This window comes from Lemur catta, chromosome 4 (genome assembly GCF_020740605.2).
Source record: "Lemur catta isolate mLemCat1 chromosome 4, mLemCat1.pri, whole genome shotgun sequence".
Lineage (NCBI taxonomy): Eukaryota > Metazoa > Chordata > Mammalia > Primates > Lemuridae > Lemur > Lemur catta.
The window spans coordinates 50,363,948-50,387,226 of NC_059131.1; the positions used below are offsets into that span (position 1 = coordinate 50,363,948).

Sequence of the window (23,279 nt, forward strand, 5' to 3'; positions counted from 1 at the left end):
GGGACTACAGGCACACACCATCAGGCCCAGCTAATTTGTGTATTTTTTTGTAGAGATGGGGTCTAGCTCTTGCTCAGGCTGGCCTCAAGCAATTCTTCCACCTCAGCCCCTCAGAGTGCTAGGATTACAGGCACGAGCCACTGTGCCTGGCCAAAATTTGTTTTTAAATTTTGTTTTAAATTCAACTATCCTTTGAGAGTAGCGTAAATAACATGAGCACAATTTGGTATCATGTGTGCAATATGCCACATGTGAACACCCTGTCCATAAAGACTACCTGAGAAAGGGAAATGGGTAGTTATGAAACAGCTGTCACTTAGTTTAGTGAACTCCTATGCCAGCTGATATCAAGTATTTTACTAGACTTTCTTTCCATGACATGGGACACATGTCACGCTGAGGTAACAATCTTTCATGCCTACCCAGGGTAAGCCATATAGAAAACACATTTTGCTCCACAGGGCACTGTGTGCATTAGTACAAAATATTCCTTCTATTTCAAAGTCACTAAAAGCCCTACAAATGCCTAAAAAACATCATCAGTGTTCTAGCCCTAAGTATTGATCAAAAAGAAATACTTGTAAGAGCCAGTTATAAAGTATCAGTATGATTGGGTCTTAAAAAAAAAATCAGCCTAATTTACTTTAGAGAAAACAAACCCAAATAATCACAACACCCTTAAACTTCCTGCTCTGCCTGTATTATCATCTTGTTCAATTCCCAGGATTTTGCTGTTAGACTTTGTATTTGTGTTCAGCCAGTAATACAGGAACTATGCCAATATTGGAGTTCATCAGCACAGCTGTCTCCAACTTCAAGCGTTAAAACTTCAACAGAACCCTGCAGCTATCGCAAATTGTTAATATTGTGATTTCTGCAGCAATTCTCCTACAGAGGCAGAAAAATAGGCCCTGTCTTATTGTGCTCAAGATCTTCTACTTGTCAGTTCCCACAACAATGAAGGAAATCAAAATGGTTTTCAGTTGCCAACGACAGATCACCATCACCAAATTGTTCTGCACCCAATTTCCACCAAAGACATCAAGGGCTTCACAGGAACAGGGTGAGTCTCTCAAAAGGAGGCTGATATATACCCTAAGTTAAATCCAACAATTGTAATTACTGCATTAGTCAGCACAGACAAAACAGCATTTTAAAATAATTAAGTCCATTATTTTATTCAAGAGACATTTACTAAGCAACCACAATGTGCCCAGTGGTATTGGGCCAACAACTAGGCAGTTGAGAAGTAACCCTGACTCCAAAAAGCTCATATTCTGATGCAGCTGGGAATAAGCCCAACTCTGAATGGTGATAACTGCCATGCACTTTATAGAAATACTATAAAGAGTCATCTGTTTTGACTTGGAGAATGGGGTGTGGTGGAAAAAGTCAAGGAGAACCTCCCAAAAGGAAGCTCAGAGGTGGCTGAGGGAATGAGCAGAATGTCACCTGTTGGGGAAGAGAAGGAAGAAAGAAAAAAATTCCATAATAAACAGCGAGAGCAAGCAGATTGTTGTGTCTGATATTCCTACTGATTCCCTTTTTACATATTTTATGGGTAAAAAGAACAGGAAAGCAGAGGGACCAATTATAGTCAGAAAGGAGGTAGCATTTGCTAATATTCCCATGGAAACAAACCCAGACCACCACCAGCAGATGGAGGTGAGTCAAGTCAACAGCCCCACTAGCTGTGCAGCCTTGCAGCAGGCACTTAACTTTACACTCTGACACGTCCAGGCTTACAAGCTGCTTAAGGTCTTCCCAAGTTTTTCTGTTTGTCTTGCTTTCAAGATTATCAAATGAATAAATTAAGACTCCAATTCTGCACAGTCAATTCCATGCTTTTAACATTTAAGGATTTTACTCATGTAGAGTAGAAACACATTCCCTTTTTAAGGCTAATGCAAAGAAAATCCATCAATACCTGTATCAGTTTAATTTCCACAGCTGTTATTTCAATTAACGTAGATCTAACATTCCAGTAATAACCAACTCTGAATTTGCACTCCCCCTCCATTATCTTAAGGTGTGTCATAGAATTCTCAAGCCAAAATTTAAGTTCATTTTAATTTGGTATGCCCACATGCCTCAGAGCATTTTCTGGGAAGATAAGTGAGAAAAATTACAACAACAGATTGTCACCAATTCAGAAGAATTAAGAACAGCATGACTGGCAGAATCAATGTGAGCTCCGAAATCAGAATGACTGAGGCTGGACGCCCTCTCCCTTCACACCAATTCGTTAAAAGTACAGAGCCCTTCCTGAACCAGGCTGCTGGGGTGCTCCTTCAGTTACTAATGGCATGACCTTGAGCAAACGACTTCTCTCTGCCACAGTTACCTCATTTATAAAGTGGGATAATAACACCATCTACCTCACAGGATTGTTCAGAAGACTAAATGAGTATGTTCGCTATCTTGGGCACTTCACTTTACCTAAGCTTCTTCATCAGTTAAATGTGGGAACACCTGCTTCATAGGGTTATTTGAAAATTAACAAGCTAAGCCTGCAAGAAACCTATCTCAATGCTCTGCAAAGAACCACACAGGGCACCTATTTTATGCCATGGTCTATACCACAAGCTTTACATAGGCTACTTCATTTAATTCTCACAGTAGCTCCACAAAATAGGTTGTATTTATTCCCATTTTATTTACTCCATATAAAACCAAAGTGAGATATGTCAGTAACTTAGATCATAAAGTGAGCAAGCGGCTAAGCCTTGAGCCTTAAACATATGTTACAAATGCACTTAACTTGGGGTTTTTGATTGGTCCCTGGCTGAATAATCAGGTATATAAAAACATTTTTTAGAGTGTTAAAGATGTCAGGGAATTATTAATTTTTCAAAGTGTGATAATGGTATTGTGGTTTTACAAAACAGTATTTTTATCTTTTGAGAAGTAAGCTCAAGTATTTAGGTGTAAGAGTTCCAATGTTTGTAATGTTTTTGAGATGATTCACCAAAAATATTTAAGCCTTTTTATTAATGGGAAACCTTTCAACAGCAGGAAAAATACTACTGAGGGTAAAGCTGCAAATCCATTCCCTGCAAGAAGTGGGTTACAGAGAAGAGTTCATGAGAGGAACAAAATAGAAAGCTGAATGAACAGCAGCCTGATGTCTTCTGAGTTAGAACTTGCTGCTGGAGGGTTTGTCTGCAAATTTCCAAACCATTCATAGCCATGGTCAAATGCTTTAAAGATACAGACAAAATACAGGTTTTACCATTTTTTTCCACTGCTGTGTGCAAAAGACCACTTCTAATAGTTTGTTGATGCTCTCTACTTTTTAAGTTATTAAAAAAAGTCTGTAGAATTGTAAATCTTAACATAAATGGTCCGTGTATTTTCTATATAGAAGCTATCTTTTAGGACCACCATCAACAAGAACAGACAAGCTTTCCTGAATTACCATGTTTATTAGAGGAGTCTTAAATTGACTTGGAACATTAGAAAACAAAACATTCTTTTAATTAAACACAATTTTACCAGTTGCAAGGTTCTGATTTACTGCATTCTGATGCTAAATGTAACAGATATTTATCTGTAGCATTTAATAAAAACCCTAACTATATATGGACTATCAAGAAAATCTGTATTACCTAAAGTATAAATATCCCCTAGGTCTCCAGTGTGATGTCACCAATTCTCTTTATAAGTAACATGCCCTGCCTAGTTCCAAAAGGTATCTGAGAGACCTCAAACACAAAGCCATTAAAAGAGAAAATAGAAAATCAAAATTCATACAGAGGGGTAAATAAATCTAGTTAAAAAAATAAGCTAATATGGTTACCTTAAACAAACAATTTTACCTCTAGGCTTACAGACAGTGGCAGCAAACCACCACCACAAAAAAAAAAAAACAAAAAAAAAAACCCAACAACAAAAAAGCAGTCACAGCAAGCTCTGTAACTCAGAGAAAAAACCTTCCTGTCACTAAATTTGAAAGGAATTTTTCAGATGGGTCATTACATAAGAACACTGAACAATATAATGGACAGTGTCTTCAATGGCAGTTTACAGCCCATGCGGCCTCTTTCTTCTCAGGCATTTCATGTCTATGCCAAGGTCATCACATTAAAAGTAACCCCCAGAAGCCCATTTCTGCAGTAGCTAAGGTGCCAACGCTTTATGATTCTCTAACTGAAACCAGAACTTGTCCTTAAATATCCATCCTCCATGAGCTTCTAACAGCAGAGGAAGCAGCGGTTCTGAGAGCCTGTAATGGAGATTTTTATTTCTCCCTGGTGATCCCACCCGAAATCCTTTTGCTTTGGATAGCAGATGGGGAAGGACGCAAGGCTGACAAGCTGCCCTCAGAAGGGCCAGGCCAGGCCTGTACTCCCAAGGGACCCGAGGTGGAGTGGTCAAACCTCTTCAAGAATTCGCAAGGCCTGAGTACAGCAACCATCCCTCATTGCCATCACTGCTGCTGTGTGTGCAAGTACGAACGAGGGACAATAAAAATACTGGTTTATTGGTCAAGTTCAAAAGACAGCAAGGCCCAGCATCATGTTCCTTCTCCATATTTCAGCTCTAAAAGTGCAACTTTTTTTTTCATTTTACCATTTCAAGATTCCGTATATGAAAACAAAGCAAAGCATATGAGGTGGGACGGCAGCGACAAGCACACCAGGCAGGATCCTGGGCCCGATGCCTGGCAGATCAGGGGTTACTGCAGTCAGAGTTCCCTGGGGACCCACAGGAAGGAAATTCCCTTTCCCAAACACCAGCCCCCCTCTCCCGCCAGGCCTGGCAACAGCAGACGCCAAAGGATAAAGGGGGCATTTAAAAAGAAGTGAGTAGATTTCTCAGTGTAGAGCACACAGCATTCTGTCACCTGCTGCAAGAGACAAGCCTCCCCGTCGCCTAGCCCTGAGTCACTTCCCCTCCCGGCACTCTAGAGTCTCAACGCTCGCGGGGGGCAAAAGACCTGGAGCCTCCGGAGCTGACTGTCCGCAGCCCCCACTGCCCCGCACTGATTCGCGCGGGGCCTCCATCCCGGGAGCATTTGCCCGGCTGCCGACTGGCTCTTGAGCCCAAGCCGGCGCCGCCGCTACCTTGGCTAATGGCAGCACTGAATGAAAGGAGCCGAGGCAGGCTCCGGATTTATGAATGTGCAGGGGAGGAGGGGAGGGATGTCATGTGACAATAAAGGAGAGCGTCTTATTCACAAAAAAAAAAAAAAAAAAAAAAGTGCTGGTGGCGGGCATAGCCACTGAGCAGCGGCGGCCGCCGTGCGGTGACCGCTCGAACCCCAGGCCAAAGACCTGAGGAGCCGGGCCCGGCGGCCCCGCCCCCGTCGCACCCGAGACTGGAAACGCCTCGGGCGGGGGAGGGAAAATGCCAAACCGGACCCTAAGACCGCGAGGCGGGAAGCGGCTGCACCTTGGCCCAGGACTGGTGACAGGCACGGGTCCCGCGAGGGGCGGCCCGGAGCCCTCCGGCGGAGCGCCCGGAGCATTGTTCCCCTCGGGCCCGCGGGCCGGGCACACGCCCGTGCACGCGCACACGTGAGCGCACACACACACACAAACACACACACCCCACACGCTCCCTGGCAGCGCGCTGCCCCGCACGCTCCCGCCCGCCCCCGCCGCACACGCTCCGACCTCCCCCGAGCAGCCCCGAGCCCGCGGGGCGCGTGTGCCGGCCACAAGCGCGTGCACACACACTCACACGCGCCGCGGGACCCCTCGGGCGGCTCCAGCACGCCGGCCCGCGCGGGGACCCGGGCGCACCAGACCCCCGTGCCGCCCGAGTCTGTCCTCCCCTCGTTCCGCCGCGTATTTTATGAATGAAAATGTGGTATGCAAATGAGAGCGATTCAAGAAAACGAAATGGCGGAGCCTAGGCCCCAGTGGGCTCGGAACGGGAGTACCGGGCGAGCGGCGGGGCGGGAGTCACAAAGTCACCACGTAAAAACCCACGGGCCCTTGGAGGTCGGAGTCGGGAGTGTCAGATCTTCCACTCCGACCACCAATGATTTCGGGGAGGGGGGTCTGAGTCCTCAGAGAGGGAGTAGAGACCGCGCTGAGGTCACCCGCGCGCCCTTGGCCCCCGCAGCGGCCACCAGCCAGCCGACCCTAGGCGCGCCCTCGCTGGCCCGAGGCAGTTTTTGCCCCCTCCTCACTTCAGTTAGGAGGGAAGTCTCACGTCCCAACCCCGACAGGTCAGCGAGTCGCTGCACCCCACGCCAAGTTCACCCAACCGGCGTCCCCGCCCGCATCCTCAGCCCCGGTCCCCACGCTGTCCCCTCGGGGCACCCTCGTCCCACCCTGCGGCCAAACTTACTCGTCCGGGTGTGTTTCTTCGGTCATTTTCTTGTTCACCTAGACGCCTGTCCCGCGGCGGGCAGCTTTGCTCCCTTCATCTTCCTGTCCGCTCACCCCCCTTCTTCACATCTCCGGAGATCTCCTGATTTGGGGAGGGGGGGCGGCTAGAGATGAAGGGGGCACCGCAGCAGAAGGGGAAGCGGAGCGCCGGGGGCGCGGGGTGAGGTTTCGGGGAAGGGGTGCAAAGGCAAGCCGCTGGGCGAGTGAGCGCCGCAGCGCCGAGGGGCGAGACGGGCGGGGGCTCCGGGGGCTCGAGAGGGGGCGAGATTTGGCCAGGGGACGGCGGTGGGGAAGAGCAGAAGAAAAACAAGCGCGCCTCGGAGCGGCAGTGACTGCTGAGAGGAGGAGGAGGGGGCCAGCCGCGGGTGGGGGCTCGGTCCGGGGTCGCCCCCGGGGGCCGGGCCAATCACGGTTCCGGGGAGCGGTCGGCGGCCGGGGGAGGTGCGCATGGGAGGCGGTGCAGGGCGCCCCGTCCGAGCCCCATCTCTCGACTCCACCGATTTACTCCATATTGGATTCTCACCGCCGCCAACAGGAGGAGGAAGTAGGGCGGAAGCGATGACGTCTTCCCAGCGGCCAGAGGTGGTGGAGTGCAAAAAGCTTCCTACTTGAGACCGAAAAAAAAAAAAAGGAGAAGAAAAAAAAAAAAACTTTGTCCTGCCTACTGAGCACGCCCGGCTTCCTTTCCCCCTCCCTCCTGGCTTCCACTCCCGGGGGAGCTGCGGAGCGGAGTTGTTTGCGCCGCGACCGTCTGGCTCCCAATCCTCCTTGGTCGGGGCTCCGGGTTTTAGGAAGCCCGAGAGGAGGGAGGAGGCGGGAGCGGGGGACTCGTACACATCTGGCTCCCGTTTTGTCCCCTCCCGCCTCCCAAACCCAGGATTAAAAATCGGGGGGCGCGGGGGCGGGGGCGGAGATGAGGAACTCAAGGGAGGGGATGGAGTTAAACGACTGGAGGGATTCGGGCTCAGAGGAACAACTGCCCCCACCATAAGGTGGGAAGGTAGGGGCGGTGCAGGTGCCAGGGGCTGGTCCCTCCACCCCAACCCAACCAGAAAGGGAGGGAGTTAGACTTTGCCAAGGTTCTGAATGGCAGAGGCTTTTCGTTTTCACGTGAACCTTGCGATCTTTTTTGTCTGATAGGGGAACGGGCGTTTTTAAGTAATCATTATTTGTGCATAGAAAAATAAAAGGTAAACCCAACACAGCCCAGAAACGTTTGCATTTCAGTAGAAATTATGGCATTTCTCACTTTGAGGTAACCCCAAATACTTATATTTTTAATTATCCAGTAAATTTTTCTCATGTTGATGGAGGATGGCTCTTGTCTCTGACCCTTGAAGGCCATAGTTAGTGGGTTAAAGATTGCCAGCCCCACGGGTTTTGGCACAGGGAGATGGGGAGCTCACTCCCCCCTTTTATTTCAATTATTTTTCCTGGGTGGACCCATGCTCTCCAAAGCAGCACTCTCTGGGCAATAGGCAAGACTAGCTTCCTGGGCATGCAACCTGTGCAATTGCATAGTAATCTGCACTTGGTTTCATGCTATGCTGTTGCAGCCTTGAAACTGTTTATAATTTTTAAACAAGGGACTCTGCATTTTCACTTTGCACCAGCTCCCACAAATTATGTAGCCATTGGGTATCTCCTTCTGGGGTCCTCCTATAGGAAGCAAGGGACATAGCCCCTGCCCCTTCCTGCTCTCCAAGCATAATAGACTTTTCCATTCTCCTGAATGTGCCAAGAGACAACCCAGAGATTTTAAGTAAACAGCAGCCATTGAACAAATTAAGAGAAGATTAAATATTTGCCTCAAATATAGCATACATAAAAGGTATATGCATATAGGGAGCCACAGTGCTCCAAAAATGGTACAAGTTTCACCTTGAGTCAGGAAGAAACTGGTGGTTTACCCTAGGCTTCATGCTTATCACAAGCATGATCACTGGGTACATGGATTGGGGTCACCCACCTTTGATGCTGGGTACTGGTGGTGAGAAGGGCACCAGACAGGGTTTAGCAGCCCTGAGAACCTGAGTGAGGCTTTCTAGCAGTTCTTCAGTTTCTTTATAAAACAGGAATAACAAGGCCAAGCTTGTCTTTCTCAGTTTCTGAGGCCATTGAGACTGTGAGAAAGTCCTAAACAGATGCAAGATCTCATTGTTCTCTAAATCCCCATAAGGCTAAGGTATCTACCCAGTCCTCACCTCTGGCCATTGTTGCTCTTCTCCCTGGAGGTGCTGAAAGAGATCCACTTAGTCCTTCCTGAATTTCCCTAACACAGGCATTTATCCCTGTGGAAATTATCCACCCAATGGGCATCTCTTTGGCTCCACCCTCCAATTTCAGAATGCCCAAATAGCAAGGTTGCAGGTGAGGTGATTATTAATTTCTGCAGGTAGGCAAGCTCTGTGAGCAGGCTGAACTGGTGTCAACACCACTCATTCAGCCAGCTCTCTGCTAATAGCAGTGAATGACTTGGATTGGCCAAGCCTGTGGGTGAGGCAGTCAGGGGGAACAATGGTAAACAGGGTCCAGGAGTCACAGAGTCCCCACTGGGATCTGCTGGTGCCAGACTCCAGCTGGGCCATTTCTGGTAGGTACTTAGGTTCTCTGAGCCATGGGTTCAGTGTGGCGTCAGACTAATACCCACAACATACGGTTGCTGGGAAGATTAAATGGGCTATACAACGAAGGTACCTGTTAAGCCCGCTGCAAAAATGAGATTCCTGGTAGCCCTTTTCTCTCTCTAGCCAGTTGGAATACCAAATGCTGCCCTCTACTCCTTGTCCTTCGTGTTCCTCTTCTGCCTTGTTCATCACCCAAAAGGGGCCTTTTGATGGAAACATTACTAGCAGGTCACCTCTTGGTCCTCCCCATCAATTACTAACTGTTTGAGGCAACTGACTTATGCATCTGCATGGAATAAATGAGGATGTTGGGTGAGTAACTCAGGTGTTTTTGATTTGAATATCAGGGTGTTATGAAAATCCACTGGATTGCTGCTGGAATAGGGGGTACCACGGATTTAGGGCTTTAATGACATTGCTGAAAGAGCTAAGGATCCACATCCCTCTGTCTCCCGACAACCAACAGAACAGTTGGCAGGCAGCTCTGAACACGATCAAATCAAATCAATAGTGTTGACTCCAAGTAAGATCGTAAAGCTTCAAAAGTAATATCGATCTGCTTACAACTTCAGCAAACCCAGCGGAGCCCCCAGCAGGACCCCCACCTACCGGCCTCTCAATTCCGAGTCCCGGGCGGGGGAGCACCCCCATCCGCGTCCCTCCCGCCGGCCGCCCGGAAAGTCCGGAGCGCGGAGCCGGAGCGACCCTCCGCTGCTGCGGGACGGGCATGCTCAGTAGACCCGCAGGTCCTGTTTCACTGGGAAGCCGGCCGCGGCCCCCACCCCCTCCCGCCCGGCTCGGGCGCCAGGAGAAGCGGACATTTTAGTCCCTTCTGCAATCCGCTCTCTCGTTCGCGTCCTTCACCCCCTCCCGTCCGCGCGGGTCCGGTAGGGCCGGGAGTGTAGGTTTCTTCAGGCGTGGGGGTGGGATCTGATAAATCACTCACCCTCCCCCACCAGGGGCGGGGAGGGGGGTGATCTGGGAGGACTCTGCGGTGCCCTTAGCTTTGCGCGGTCCGGCCTCGGCCCGCCCCGAGGACCCCCCCACGGCCGCGGCGCCCCCGCCCCCGCGCTGGGAGGCGCGCGCAGCTGCGCGGGGGCTTGTCCTCGGCTCACCCCCACTCTGCCCCTTCGGTATTTCTCAATGACCGGCGCTCCGAGGACACTTCCGACGCTGGAGGGAGGGGGTATCATTAGCGCTGGGTTTATCAGTTCCTTCCGGTCTGCCCCGAGCCCAGCCCTGCGCGCTGCCCGGCCACGCTTCGGGAGCTCCGGTGCCTTTATTATTATGTTTAAATAAGCGGCCGTGTGTGCCAAGTGAGTGTGTAGCCCAGCTGTCTCCCCCAAGACCCGCTGGCAGAAATGGAAACCCAAGCTCTCTCGTAATGAAGGGGATGATGCAAACTTAGAAACTGACCCGGCGCCCGGGAATGATGCCCCCCCGCCGGCGCGCGGCGTCCCGGTCGGGGTATGAATGGCTGCAGCCCGATTGCATAATCTGCGCGGTATAAATAGCCGGCGGGCGGGCCTCTGACGCGCTCGGTTGTACCGTTATCGTGCAATACTTCATCCCCATGCCGTTCACTCCCAGGTCATTTTCCCTTTCAGCTGCAGTGCCGGGATTTTAAATAGCAGAGATGAAAGGCCCTTGCCCCCGCCTCCCTCCTCCCCTGAGTTCATGTATTATGAATGAAACGCCAACCTCGCTGCTTCCTGAGGTGCTCCACTTCAGGTAGGAGAGAGGCTCAATGTCAATGCAGCGGTCCGCCAAAAGTTGGGGATGTGCGTGCCTTGGGGAGGGACAGAAAGCAGGAAATAATTGGCGGGGCTGGGAAACATTATTTTCCAGAAAATGTAACCGCTCAGGCTTTGCCTCTGGAGTTTCAGTTTACAACCGTGCCGGCCTCAGTCCATTTAAGAATGGATTATGCACAGGGTCTTTTCCACTGGCTGCTCGCCCTCCCACCGTAGGCCGCTGCCTGGGTGGAAAGTGCTGTTTCATTCAGAGGAGCCGGTTCCTTGCCTTGCGAGGCAGCAAACATTCGCCCCCTCCCACTTTAAGAGGCGAGCTCTGCTGGTGCGGGTCACTTTAGGCTTTCTCTCGTTCTAGAAATCCTTAGCAGCCTCAGCTAGGTCCATAGCGGAGTAAAACATTCTTTTCGGCTGTATTTCACAAATATGTGGTCATTTTAAAAATTAAAGTAAGCAGAGGGTTTTTTTTCCTTCTCTTAGAATACCAAATCTCAACTTAATGTCTTAAAATAAAATTGCCAGTTCTTCACAAATGGATTTCTGGCGTGTGAAAGGCAATGGTCAAGGTCATAATTTTTCGCATCGGATATTCATTACTCCAATCTGTGTTTAAAGTGCCGGGTACTCCATGGGGTAATGGGGACACAGGTGAGTGAACCCAGGCTCCTGCCCTCTAGGGATTTGGTCAGGTGGGGAAACAGGTGTGTAAAGGAACACATGAGAGCAATGAGGTAACTGCTCTAAAAAATGGGGTTTGCAGAAGAGAGAGCAAAGGTCAGGGCAAGGAAGGCTGCCAGAGCAAAGGATGTTTCAGCTGAATCTTAAAGGGTAGCACGATGGTGGGAGTGCCCACAGATAACTGGAAGGGGCCTCCCCATAGGGTGAACACCTGAGGCCCTGAGGTATGAAATAACATGGGGAGGAGGAGGTAACCTAGACAGTGGAGAGGGTAGAAGCCAGGTTACGGACACCAGGCGGGCCATGTTAAAGAAGGTTAGACTTTATTTTGAAGTCATGGAGACTTTTGTAACTGTCTCAATGCTGATCTTTGTCTAGTCCCAGATCACTGCAGTGGCCCCCAAAGTTATGCAAATGTAGGGCAAGTTGGCATCCATTGTTCTGGGATTAGGGCATCAAACCAAACTCATAAACTAACAGCTCCAGGGCCAGATAAACTCCCAGACCAGTTTTTGTTTTGCTTGCTTTTTTTTTTTTTTAAATCAAGCTAAAAGCTTAAAATCAGAGTATTTCACATAAAATTCAATATTTTTTACTCCTCCTAAAGAAAAAATTTAAAGGTCTGGCAACTGTAAGTGCCAAATTCCTGCTCTGTAGCAGTTGGTTGTTGTTGAGTGGTGGCTACCCTGTCAGGCTTCGGGCTCCCAGAGGCCGTTGAGGTTTTGACCCCTGGTGTAAAAGAATGTTTTGTGACTGGATCAAGCCCCCACTGTGAGACCCCAGGTAGGTAGAGCTTGTCACTGGGTAAAGCAATTTGCAGGAAGAGCCCGTGGGCCTCTTGGGAGGAAAGACACCAATCCCTAATCTCCTTCCCCAAGACTTGACTCTGTATTACAGCTAGGCAGGCCAGGCGGGGTAGATTAGAGTGGCTCCCAGTGTCAGGGAGCAATGAGGCTCCTTAATTAGCAACTAACACTTAAGCCAGCTCAGGTATTGTTTCTAGGGAACCCAACCTAAGATAACTAGGCTTTCTGCCAACAGGGGAGCTGGGGGTTCAAGTGATAAACTGGAAAAAATCATCAAGTAGCATCATGCTTATACCCCAAATTTGTGGAGCAGGTTTTATAAGTTATATAACCAAACACTTTAAGTAGGGAAGGCTCAGATTTTACACTTTTAATATGTTACTTCAGGCATGGAGTATGGTTTGTAGGGAGCAAAGCAAAGACTGTTTAGGAAGAAATTTTCCTCTTTCACAACGGAAGTAATAATACATGACAAAGCACAGTAGCAAAGGCCATGGAGAGAGGTAACCAATTTCAAAGACACACATGGGGTAGAAATGACTTGGCTTTATGATCTATTAGTTATGAGGTCTAATGGAGAGGTCTGGGATAACTTCTGAGCTGGGAAATTGGGTGCTTCCTTCCTGGTGCCTTAACATGATTAGAGTAATAGGTGTGGAGGAGGAGAGCTTAGATCACTCAAGATGGAGAGACACAATAGGCAGTTGCTGCTACTCAAGTCTGGGACCCAAACAATAGGTCAGGGATTGAGGGTTACAGGTAAAACAAGTTAGTGGAGAGATCCTAGAGATGGAGATGGGGAGACAGTTCCCTGAGGACATCATTTGAACAATTAGATTCAATCTTGCCTGAAGCCTGAGAATCATCTGGGCTTTTAAGATGTAAAAGCTAATATTTTTTGCTTGGGCTGGTTTGAGTTGGCCTTCTTGTCACTTACAGCCAGAAAAATTCTAACTACCAAAGTAGAAAACCATACTTTGGATAGTGAAAAAAAAAATTGAGAGGAATTAGGAATGGAACATAAGGGGAATTTTAGAATGTGTATTTGCAATGTAACATAGGGACAACCGGGGTCAGTGCCAGGGGGTTTCATGGTAATTCTGATTTAATAGAACAAAATTCTGATTTAATAGAGCAAACTTCTCCCAGGAAGTTAGTCAACACTTTATCAGTTGTACCATCTTCTCTTTTTAGTCTCAGCATCCCACCCTAATTTACATCTCCAACTCCCTTCTCATTCCTAATATCATGCCTCATTTTTACTACATTTATTCCCTATCCCCTTTCTTCTTTAAAGACCATGGCTGAGAAAGGAAGCTTAATAATATAAGAGAATCAGAACTTTTAGAATTGGAAGAAAATGAAAGATCATATGTTTGTGGCAACTGTGGCTCCTGTTAACCAAACATCTTACCTAAGCTTTTTGGAATGGATAAAGATTAAAGAGGAAAACATAATACGATAAGATATGGTTGCTGTATCAGTTAGCTTTGGCTGTATAACAAACTACCACAACATTTAGTGGCTTAAAAGGACAAACATTTTACTGTTTCTCATGAGTCTCTGTCGATTTAGAGGCTCTGCTGGTCTGGGCCAGCTCAGCTGGGGCTGGGTGTTCTGAAATGGCCTCACCCGTGTATGTGGTGATTGGCAGGCTGATTGCTCTAGAAGGGCCTCAGCTGGGCTAGCTCATCTCTCTCCACATGATCTGTTATCCTCCAGCAAGCCAGCCCAGGCTGGATCACATGGAGGTGGTGGTGGCAGGGTTCCCAGATCAGCAAGAGAGGGCAAACCCCAATGTATATGCACTTTTAAAGCTTCTGCTTATGTCACATTTGTTAATATCCCATTAGCCAAAGAAGTCATGTGGCCAACCCAGAGCCATAGTCAAGGAGTGGAAATAGATTCTCCTTGTTGAGAAAAATGGCAAATTCATATCACAAGGGATGTGCATAGAATATGGGAGGAACTTGTAGCCATTTTTATGATCTACTTCAATCCCTAACCCAAATTTCACAACCTAGAGAAGCATATTTGTAATAATAATATACATTTATCATATATATGATATATTATATATTAATGTTTATGTATTCAAATAAATCATATATATTACAAAACATATGACCCATATATAAGTACATGTATCATACATTTATGTAAGTATCATATATTTTTATGATATCATTTATACCATTCATATATAGGGGTACTATTGATGGAATTAACTTCTACCTTTACAGTCACTGATTTATGGCCAACTAATTAAAACTTCTTAATGTTTAATAGATTTGTACATGCTATAAAATTCTTCACAATTAATTTAATGAATCAAGAAAGAGGACTTATGAACTTCTTATGCTTGTTCTTCTCTCTCAGCATGAAAATCCTCCCCGATATGCCTTACATCTTAAAATAGGTATGTTCCTGAAGAGATCTGGGCAATTAAAATGTTTGTAAACCAAACTCGTTTTAAAAACACTAGGGAAACAACTATTTATGATTACTTTAGCTTGAATCATTTGGAAAAGCAAATAATCATCTCTTAATGTGTTTATTATATTAGCTCAGATTTTGTACATAGTTTTGGGATTAGGTAAAGCAAGGCTTGCCTGCGTGCTTTTTTGATGGTGTCAGAGGTGGTGCACATGTTGGTGATGGTGGTGGTGGTGATGGTGATGGTGGTGCAGGTGGTAGTGGTGATGGTGATGGTGGTGCAGGTGGTAGTGGTGATGGTGATGGTGGTGGTAGTGGTGATGGTGATAGAGGTGATGGTGGTGGAGATGGTCAGGGTGGTTATGGACGTGATGGGGTGGAGGTGGAGTGGTGGAAGGATCTGAGATGGAAACCTTCAGTTTGCTGCAGTGGTTTCCTTGTGGTCCTTCTGCAGATCCCAGGCTATATAGACACTTGGGTTAAACGACTTGGAAAAAGGAAGAGCCAAACAAGCAGTGAGAGAAAAGAAAAAAAACAGGTAAAATATAGAATGAGATGTCCTCTGGGCCAGTTTTCTACAGTGCCAGGAGAGGCAGCCAAGTGCTCTTCCTTCAGGCCTTGGTTGGTTGGGTATCATCTCTTCCAGGAAGGCTTATCTCACCTTCCCTCAGCTGGGCTAGATGCTCCTCCCATGCACGCTCTCTCCTTCTTCCGTCCTGGCCCTCTCTACACCTTGTGATAATTGCTTATCTGCTTGTCTGTATTCCCTTTGCACTGGATTATAAGCACCCTGAGGACAGGAACTGCATCGCATTCTCTCTTATTCAATCCTGAGTCACTATGGTACATAGTGGGTGCCCTGTAATACTTACTGAGTAAATGAATGACAAACTACCACATCTTTCTACCTTCTTTCCCTCTAAAAGTACATTTTGCTCAATGGCATCAGAGAGAGCGTCCTGAATGACTTCTCGAGTGTCACTGCCCCAATCTCTCTGGGCTTGCCAGTATCAGATGACAGGCTGGGAAGGTCCTCCAGCTGAACAGTAATAAAGCATAAAGTCATAAAGTACTAGAGTTCAAAAGCACAGTAAGGAACCACCTATTTTAAGACGAGGAAACTGGGGCCCCGATAAGCAAAGTGACTCAATTAAGACTACACAGATAGGGTCACATTTGAACCATAACTCAGGAACTCAAAGTCCACATTTTATAACCAAGGTGTCTTTGGAATAATGCTAGATGCACCCTTGGCATTTACTTCTAATTATGCTGGTTGGAGGCAATGTTGCTTATCAACGTTGTAACTCATTCATAAAAGAGCAAAGACTTGCTTTTAGCTCTCCAAAAACTGACTCACGGATATGTATATGGCTTGCATGTGTAGCTCACGTTGTTACATCATACTGGAAACTGCTGGTCTAGGGCGATAATGACATTGGTATTCCCCTTCTCCAGGGCCAGTTCTTGATTTAGGGGTGGCGGTGTTTTTTCTTTCAACTGAATATTGTTTTTTCCCTAGTTTATTTTTTTTTTAATTTAGGTCCCAAGAGACTTCCCTATGTTTTTCTTTACACTGAACTGTCACATGTGGCCAATAAAATGTAGGAAGCTGTCTGCTAGGGAGATTCTGGGAAAGGTTAGAACCCCTGTGTTAGATAGATAGTGACAAAAATCTGGCTCTCCTAGGGACAAAAGTGGGCGCCTCTCTTTGGTGCTGCCTCGATCAATTGCCACACCTGGGGAGGAAGGACAGGATGGGTGCCCGTCTTGGTGCTGCCCCACCTTAATCCTGCCTTGAGCAACTGCCACACCTGGGAAGCCCCAGGGGCAAGTATCCCAAGCACAATAGGATCTGGAAAGTGACCTAGAGTAACCTAAGGCTAATTATCATTTCATTAATTGTCCATCAAAGTGGTTCCATGGTAATGTCTGAACTACGAGGAGGGCCCAATCAGACAGTATAAAACAGGACCCCAGACCATCATCGAACTCTTGTTATGTATGACAGGGGGCCTATTTGTTGTCTGTGGAAAATGTATCTTGCTCTTGCTTTTGCTCTATAAATGTATCTTGCTCTTCCTCAATAAACCTCATTTTTGTGCTTACCCTGCTTTTGGTGTGTCTGGTCATCCTTTGGCCAAGAGCACACCAAGAACAGAGAACAAGATTGCTGACCCGACATCTGAACAAAAGAGAGAGATGGAAGAGCAGAAATGTCACCCTTCCACCCCTCGCTTCCTGCCTTAGAAGTTCCCTTGTGAGGCAGTGATGTTGGGAACTGCCAGGAGGGGAAAGTCATGAAAGTCAAAGAAAAGCTGACCCAGAATCCTGGAATTGTTGAGCTACTGAGATAACCAGTCTTGGAATCTACCTTTATCTGGACTTCCTGTCATGTGAAGTGGTAGACTTTTATTACTTAAGCCACCTTCAGTCCATGTCTTGTTACTTTCAGCCAAACTAAGTGATTCACACAGTATTCATTCATTGTGTGCACTCCTTGCTTTGCAGTGCTGTAAGTAAATCCCAGTCTTCCAAGCACAGGTACCTGGACTTGGTTTGCCACCGTGCAGAAGAGGTCTAACCAGCAGAGTTCACTTTTAGACACATCTCTTTGGGATATCATTGCTGATATTTGCAGGCTGAGAAATTTTTGGTGCCATTTGTGTAACATTGGGCAATCTACAAAAACATAAAAACCTCTGGCCTCTGTGTGCTTACAAGCACACATTATATGTGTGTAGAATGTTGTGGCTAAAACTCAATGGTTTTGTTCCATTGTTATTTGTGATTATGAAAGTAAGCCTTGTTGGTTGTACAAACATTTAAAGTGCAAAAAAGTATAGAGAAGAAAATAATACCCCAGCAATCTCACCATCCAGATATAACCCCTGGTAATATTTTAAGTGTGTATTTTTGTCTTTACAGACTTTTTCTGTATAGATATTAATAGTATATATATATATTTTTCTTTTTTTTTGGAGACAGAGTCTCACTCTGTTGCCTGGGCTAGAATGCCATGGCGTCAGCCTAGCTCACAGCAACCTCAAACTCCTGGGCTCAAGCAATCCTTCTGCCTCAGCTTCCCAAGTAGCTGGGACTACAGGCATGTGCCACCATGCCCAGCTAATTTTTTCTATATATTTTTAGTTGTCCAGATAATTTCTTTCTATTTTCAGTAGAGATGGGGTTTTGCTCTTGCTCAGGCTGGTCTCAAACTCCTGACCTCAAGCAATCCTCCTGCCTTGGCCTCCCAGAGTGCTAGGATCACAGGCATGATAATAGTATATGTTTTAATAAAACATTATATAGTGTATATTAGAATAACCATAGGATCATGCTAAACATACACTTTTGTGGCCCCTTTTGAAAAAGCTCAATGATAATGTGCCTGTGTTCAGAGTCCTAGATGTCTTGTGCATGTTTTCCAGGAAGCAACTGTGAGCTGATACCATTCTCTTTGGTGTTAATGTCACAAATGAGAGCCCTTGACAGATGGTAAAATAGTTTCAAATCAATTATTTTCTATTTTTGTGTTCTCACCATAACCTAGCTACACGTCTACCTTAGCATCTCTAATAAATATTGAACCTCTTTGTTTGGCTAGCTTTCTTTACCAACTAAGTCATGAATTCCTGGAATGGGTAGGGAAAGCAGTGATCAAATAATGCCCACATGTCTATATCTATCAGAATGCCTACTACATATAAAGCACTCAGTAAATATTTAGAGCATGAACAAAAATATGCTTGTATAGTTTTTGTGTTGCAATTATAATAATTATTCTGTTGGCAAATTTACACTACTCTCTCTGTTGAAATTCTCATTTCAAACTAGTTAAGATCACACAATGATTAAATCTCACAAACACACACAAGAACCAGAACGAAGAAACATTACTTTGTCATTGTCAACATCATTGTCTGTTTTACCATCATAAATCTTTTAATGGTTCTAGACTTGAAGGTTCTGACTACAGGTTCTGCCTGCTAGTTCTGGACTTGAATTTTAACCGTTGAAGTTTTATGCAAAGCTAAACAGCTCAAAGATAAGTGGAAAATTCATCAGATTCCCCAATATTTCAAAAAACCTGATATTTTTGGTGAGCTGATTTAAAAAATTCAGTAGCAGACCACACGTGTTCGTTTTTGTCTTGTTACTTCTTCACCACCTCACACAAGCTGCTTCCTGTTCAGGTCACTTCATCTGATTGCCAAATCTGACCTTGATTTGTCACTTAACAGAGCCGATCACTTCTGTCTTGAAACTCTTCCATCAGTGACTTTGATAACCCCAACTTCTGGTTCCTCTTTACCTCTCTGTTCATTTATTGAGCAAAAATTTTACTGAGTACCTATGTTAGGTGTTTTTAGAAAAGGTATACGATAATATCAATAAAGCTGGCTTACCAAGTGCCAGGCAATGATTTAAAAATTTAAACACTTTACATGTTTACCTGTATGAACTCGTTTAACCTCACTGGAGCAGGAGCCAAGCAAATCTTTTCTTAAAGGGCCACATAGTAAATATTTTTGGCTCTGCAAGCCATGTGGTCTATGTTTGAACCACTAAACTCAACCTTTGTAGCATTAAAGTAGCCATAGATAATATATAAACAAATGAGTGTGACTGTGTCCCAATAAAACTTTATTTACTAAAACAGGTGGCTATATTTGGTCAAGGCTGTAGTTTTTCACCCCCTGCATTGGAATCGAATCTAAATTCCACCAGGGAAGGAATTTTTGTTTGTTTTGATATATAAAAATAAATGTTTAGTGCATATTTAATGAATGAATACTCTCCTAAGATAGGAACTATTTGAATCCCCGTGTTACAAATAAGGAAACCAAAGCACAGAGGTTAAGTAACATGCCCAAGGTTACCAACCAAAAGGACAAGTCTGGTATCTAAACCCACGTGGCTTGGCATCAGAGCCTGTCCTCTTAATCACCATACCCTACAGCGGTGGCACAGAGGAGAAGGTCGTCAGCTGTTCTCTCAGGAGGGAGAGTGGGATCTGGGAAAGGTAATTTGAACTGGATCTTGAAGAATGAAGAATTCACCAGGAAGAAAAGTAGAGGGAGAGGGAGAGGCTTTGCATTCTAGAATGTGGAAACTGAAGGTATGAAAAACAGATGCCAGATACAAATGGCATTATGAGCAAACTGGCAGTAAAAGAAGAAAGTTCCTTAGGGAGTGCATTCAGTTTTCAGTAATTCATATGTCTGGACACAGGGTTTGAGGTGGAGCGTGGTGGAGATGGGCTAAAGAAGTGTGCCAGGGACCTTATGTGACATGTGAATGAATCTGGATTTTAACTTGGTGGCAGATGGGCTACCCAAGTGTTTTGAACATGGGAAAGAATGGCCATATTTACATTTTAGGTCAATTTCGAATTACATTTTATTTTAAAATTAGATGATACATGCATATTGTACAACATTCAAAAGCTGAAGAGGTCTTCCTCCAGCTTGCTTCCAGCCACCCAGTTCCCTGTTCCAGAGACACCCACTGTTTCCAGTTAGAAAGATGATTTTCACTATGGTGTGAAGAATGGATTGGTTCTGGTGAGCTGGTTGTCATTCAGCCAGGCCTGGCTGCACCCATCTCTTGACGGAAGGTCACAGCTCCGGTCAGGGTCCTTTTCTCTCAGCTGTCTCCAACTGCCAGTAACTCCTCCTTCCCTCACCACTTCAGGCCTTGAGATGGCCCTCAATCACTGGCCTTGATTTTGTGCTGTCCCTGTGGTTTCCCTACACCGTGCATTCTCAGAGGGGGAGATATCACCCCCAAGGGGGTAAAAATTTATCTGAGGAGAGAACAAAACAATCTTAGATATTAAGATGGTTTGTGGGCCTCCAAAGCTCAACCCTACTCAACAAAAGTTTGTTAGGGAAATTTTTAATTAAATTTTTCTCCTTAGGGTGGATGATACTCTATGCCTTTATAAATATAATAGTTCCTCTATTAAATCCTCTTCAAATGACTGAGGTTGAGTGTACATCTGTTTCTGCCCAAGCACCTAACTGATGCAGGAGGTGATGGAATTCAGAGGCTTGGATGGAGGGTGGTTACCCACATGGTGATAGAGAAGAGGCATCTAACATCTTGGGAATAAGTGTGGATTGCTGGGATTAGGTCCTTCCTCTGCCATTTACTAGCTGTCTGTCTTTAACCTCTCTTTGCCTCTGCAAAATGAGGATAATGATGGTGCCTATCTCCTGGTGTTTGTGAGGATATTGCTCAAAGTGTATTGGCTATTGTTCAAAGAGTAAGATGATCAGACTTACATATCCAACATTATAGCAAAAAAAAAAAAATACAAAGAGTAAGATGAGAGAGCTTCAAAGAAGGTGGAGGTTTTGCAGGAGGGCGGAAGAGTAAAGGTTTAGAAGTAGGATTGAGGAATGTGGAGAATGCCAACAGCACTTCCCGTGCCCATGGGTTATGGGACATGGGAAAATGAATAGCATCCTTTCTAGAATTCAGCAAAAGAAGAATGTTCCTTAGGGAATACATTCACTTTACAGTTGAGGCAAGGAAGGAGCCAGAAGGTTAAAAATGGAAAGAAATTTATTTACAATTGAAGTAAGATTCCAAGTTACAGAGGAAAGACCTGGAAAGGAAGAGGGCAGACGGTGGAGAGGAAGCCTAGAGCAGGATGACAGATTGGAGATTAGGGCCAGGGAGAGAGACCCAGCTGGAGGCAGGCCCCCATGTGAGAACTCAGGCCGGGCAGAGCAGGGGGTGGTAAACTATGGCCATATCCAGCCAGCTGCCTATTTTTGTACAGCCCGCAAATTAGAATGATTTTTGCATTTTTAAATGGATTTTTAAAAATGAATATAATAGTTCATGATACATGAAAATGTTATGAAATTCAATGTCAGTGTCCGTAAGTAAAGCTGTATTGAATCATAGCCACACCCATTCATTTACATATTGTCTATGGTACATCCACGCTGCAACAGCAGAGTTAAGTAGTTGCAACAAAAACTGTATGGCCCACAAAGCTGAAAACATTACTCCGTTGCAGCAAAAGTTTGCTGGCCCCTGCTCTGGCACATCATTTTAGTATACAATATGAACAGCACCCCTGGCGCTGTGCCACACGGGCAACCTGGCTTTAGGAGCACCCACTTTAGATGGTGATAAAGCATTACAACGAGGAGAGGAATAGATAGAATTAAATGGCTCCAAGCCTCTTTTTGGAATGTGGGCACAAAGTTGTTTTTTTAGAACAGAGCAGGGATGTCAGCCTGGGTTGAAGCCACCACCTCTTGGTTGCTGAGCAGCTAGATGTGGTAGACACTGCTAGTTGCCTACACAATCTTCATTTCTTCTCTTGTTTCTTACTGACAGAAACCTGATTTTATCAAGGTAGTAATGCACCGTTAAAAACAATCATCTGAAGTAAGAAAAGTTCCCAGAGTATCATGGGGATATGTCAGTGAGACACAGAGCCAGCTTAAAGAGTTCCTAATGGCCAAATCCAGGACAATTTGGTGTCAAAATAAATAATGGTACTAACGAATTATAACCCATTGAATAGAATAGGAATCTGTGAGCTCATACTGAAATATAAGTAAATGGAGGAGAAAGGAAAGTTTTTCCATATGGTAGAAGGCAAACTGATACATAGGGAAAGAATAACAGAATTAGAAAATCACCAGTTTGCAATCACCATATTATTATTTCAGGCAAGAATTATCAGTGGATGCTAAAACTACTCGGTGAAAGTTTGATGAGAAACATTATGTTTTTATAGTCTCAAAGCATCTCCCAACAGATTCTTATTAACCTCAAAGGGTAAAATAGGAACTTTATAGTAGGGAAATCCAACTGATACTACTTTACCACCTTAACCAAGTGATCAAAGCTAATATCACTAGTAATAGAACAAAGGAAAATAATATGCCTTCTGATGCGAGGCTCTGAGAGGGCACAGCATCGCTTCTGTGGTATTCCAGCCAAAAATATATAACCTGAATCATAAGGAGACAGCAGACGAACCCAAATAAGGGATGTTCTGCAAAGTAAGTGGCCTTTGGTTTTCAAAAATAACATGAAAGGCAAAGACAGATTGAGGAACTGCTTTAGATTAAAGTGAGCGAAAGCAACATAACAACAGAATGCAATGTGTGAACCTGGATTGGTTCCTGGACCAGAAAATTTTTTTTTCGTTGCTATAAAGGACATTAGTGGGACAATTGGCAAAAGCCATAGATTAACTAATAGCATTGTATCAATGTTCACATTCTGCTTTTCATCATTGTACTGGAGTTACATAAGAGAAAGTCATTTTTAGGAAGCACACACCGAACCATTTGAAAGTAAATTGGCATCATGTATACATGAGAGAGTGTTAGAAAAAATGATAAAGTAAATGTGGTAAATGTTAATATGGGAGAATTTTGGGTGAAAGATATATGGGAATTAGTTGTACTGCTTTTGCACATTTTGTCACTTTTAAATTATTTCAAAACAAAAAGTTAAAAAAAAATACTCCTTTCTTCCAGGTACCTATGCAGCGAAATATTCATATACCCAATCCTGGCCAAAGGGCTGTAGTTTTTAGTCTAATGGATGGGGCTTCTCGTAAAACTATTGTTTTTCTGATAAAAAGGGAGAGACTTGGTG

The 23,279-nt window shown here is 45.2% G+C and overlaps 1 protein-coding gene across 1 annotated transcript in view; it reads right to left on the bottom strand.

Annotated features, from left to right (window-relative positions):
- The window catches only part of SPRED2 (sprouty related EVH1 domain containing 2), a 109,376-nt gene extending 102,849 nt beyond the window's left edge, over positions 1-6,527 (bottom strand). Inside the window, exon 1 of the mRNA XM_045549743.1 lies at positions 6,301-6,527. Coding sequence (XP_045405699.1) covers positions 6,301-6,326 — 26 coding nt within the window. The 5' untranslated portion in view covers positions 6,327-6,527. The remainder of the gene's footprint in view (positions 1-6,300) is intronic.
- Positions 6,528-23,279: the final 16,752 nt, after the last annotated feature.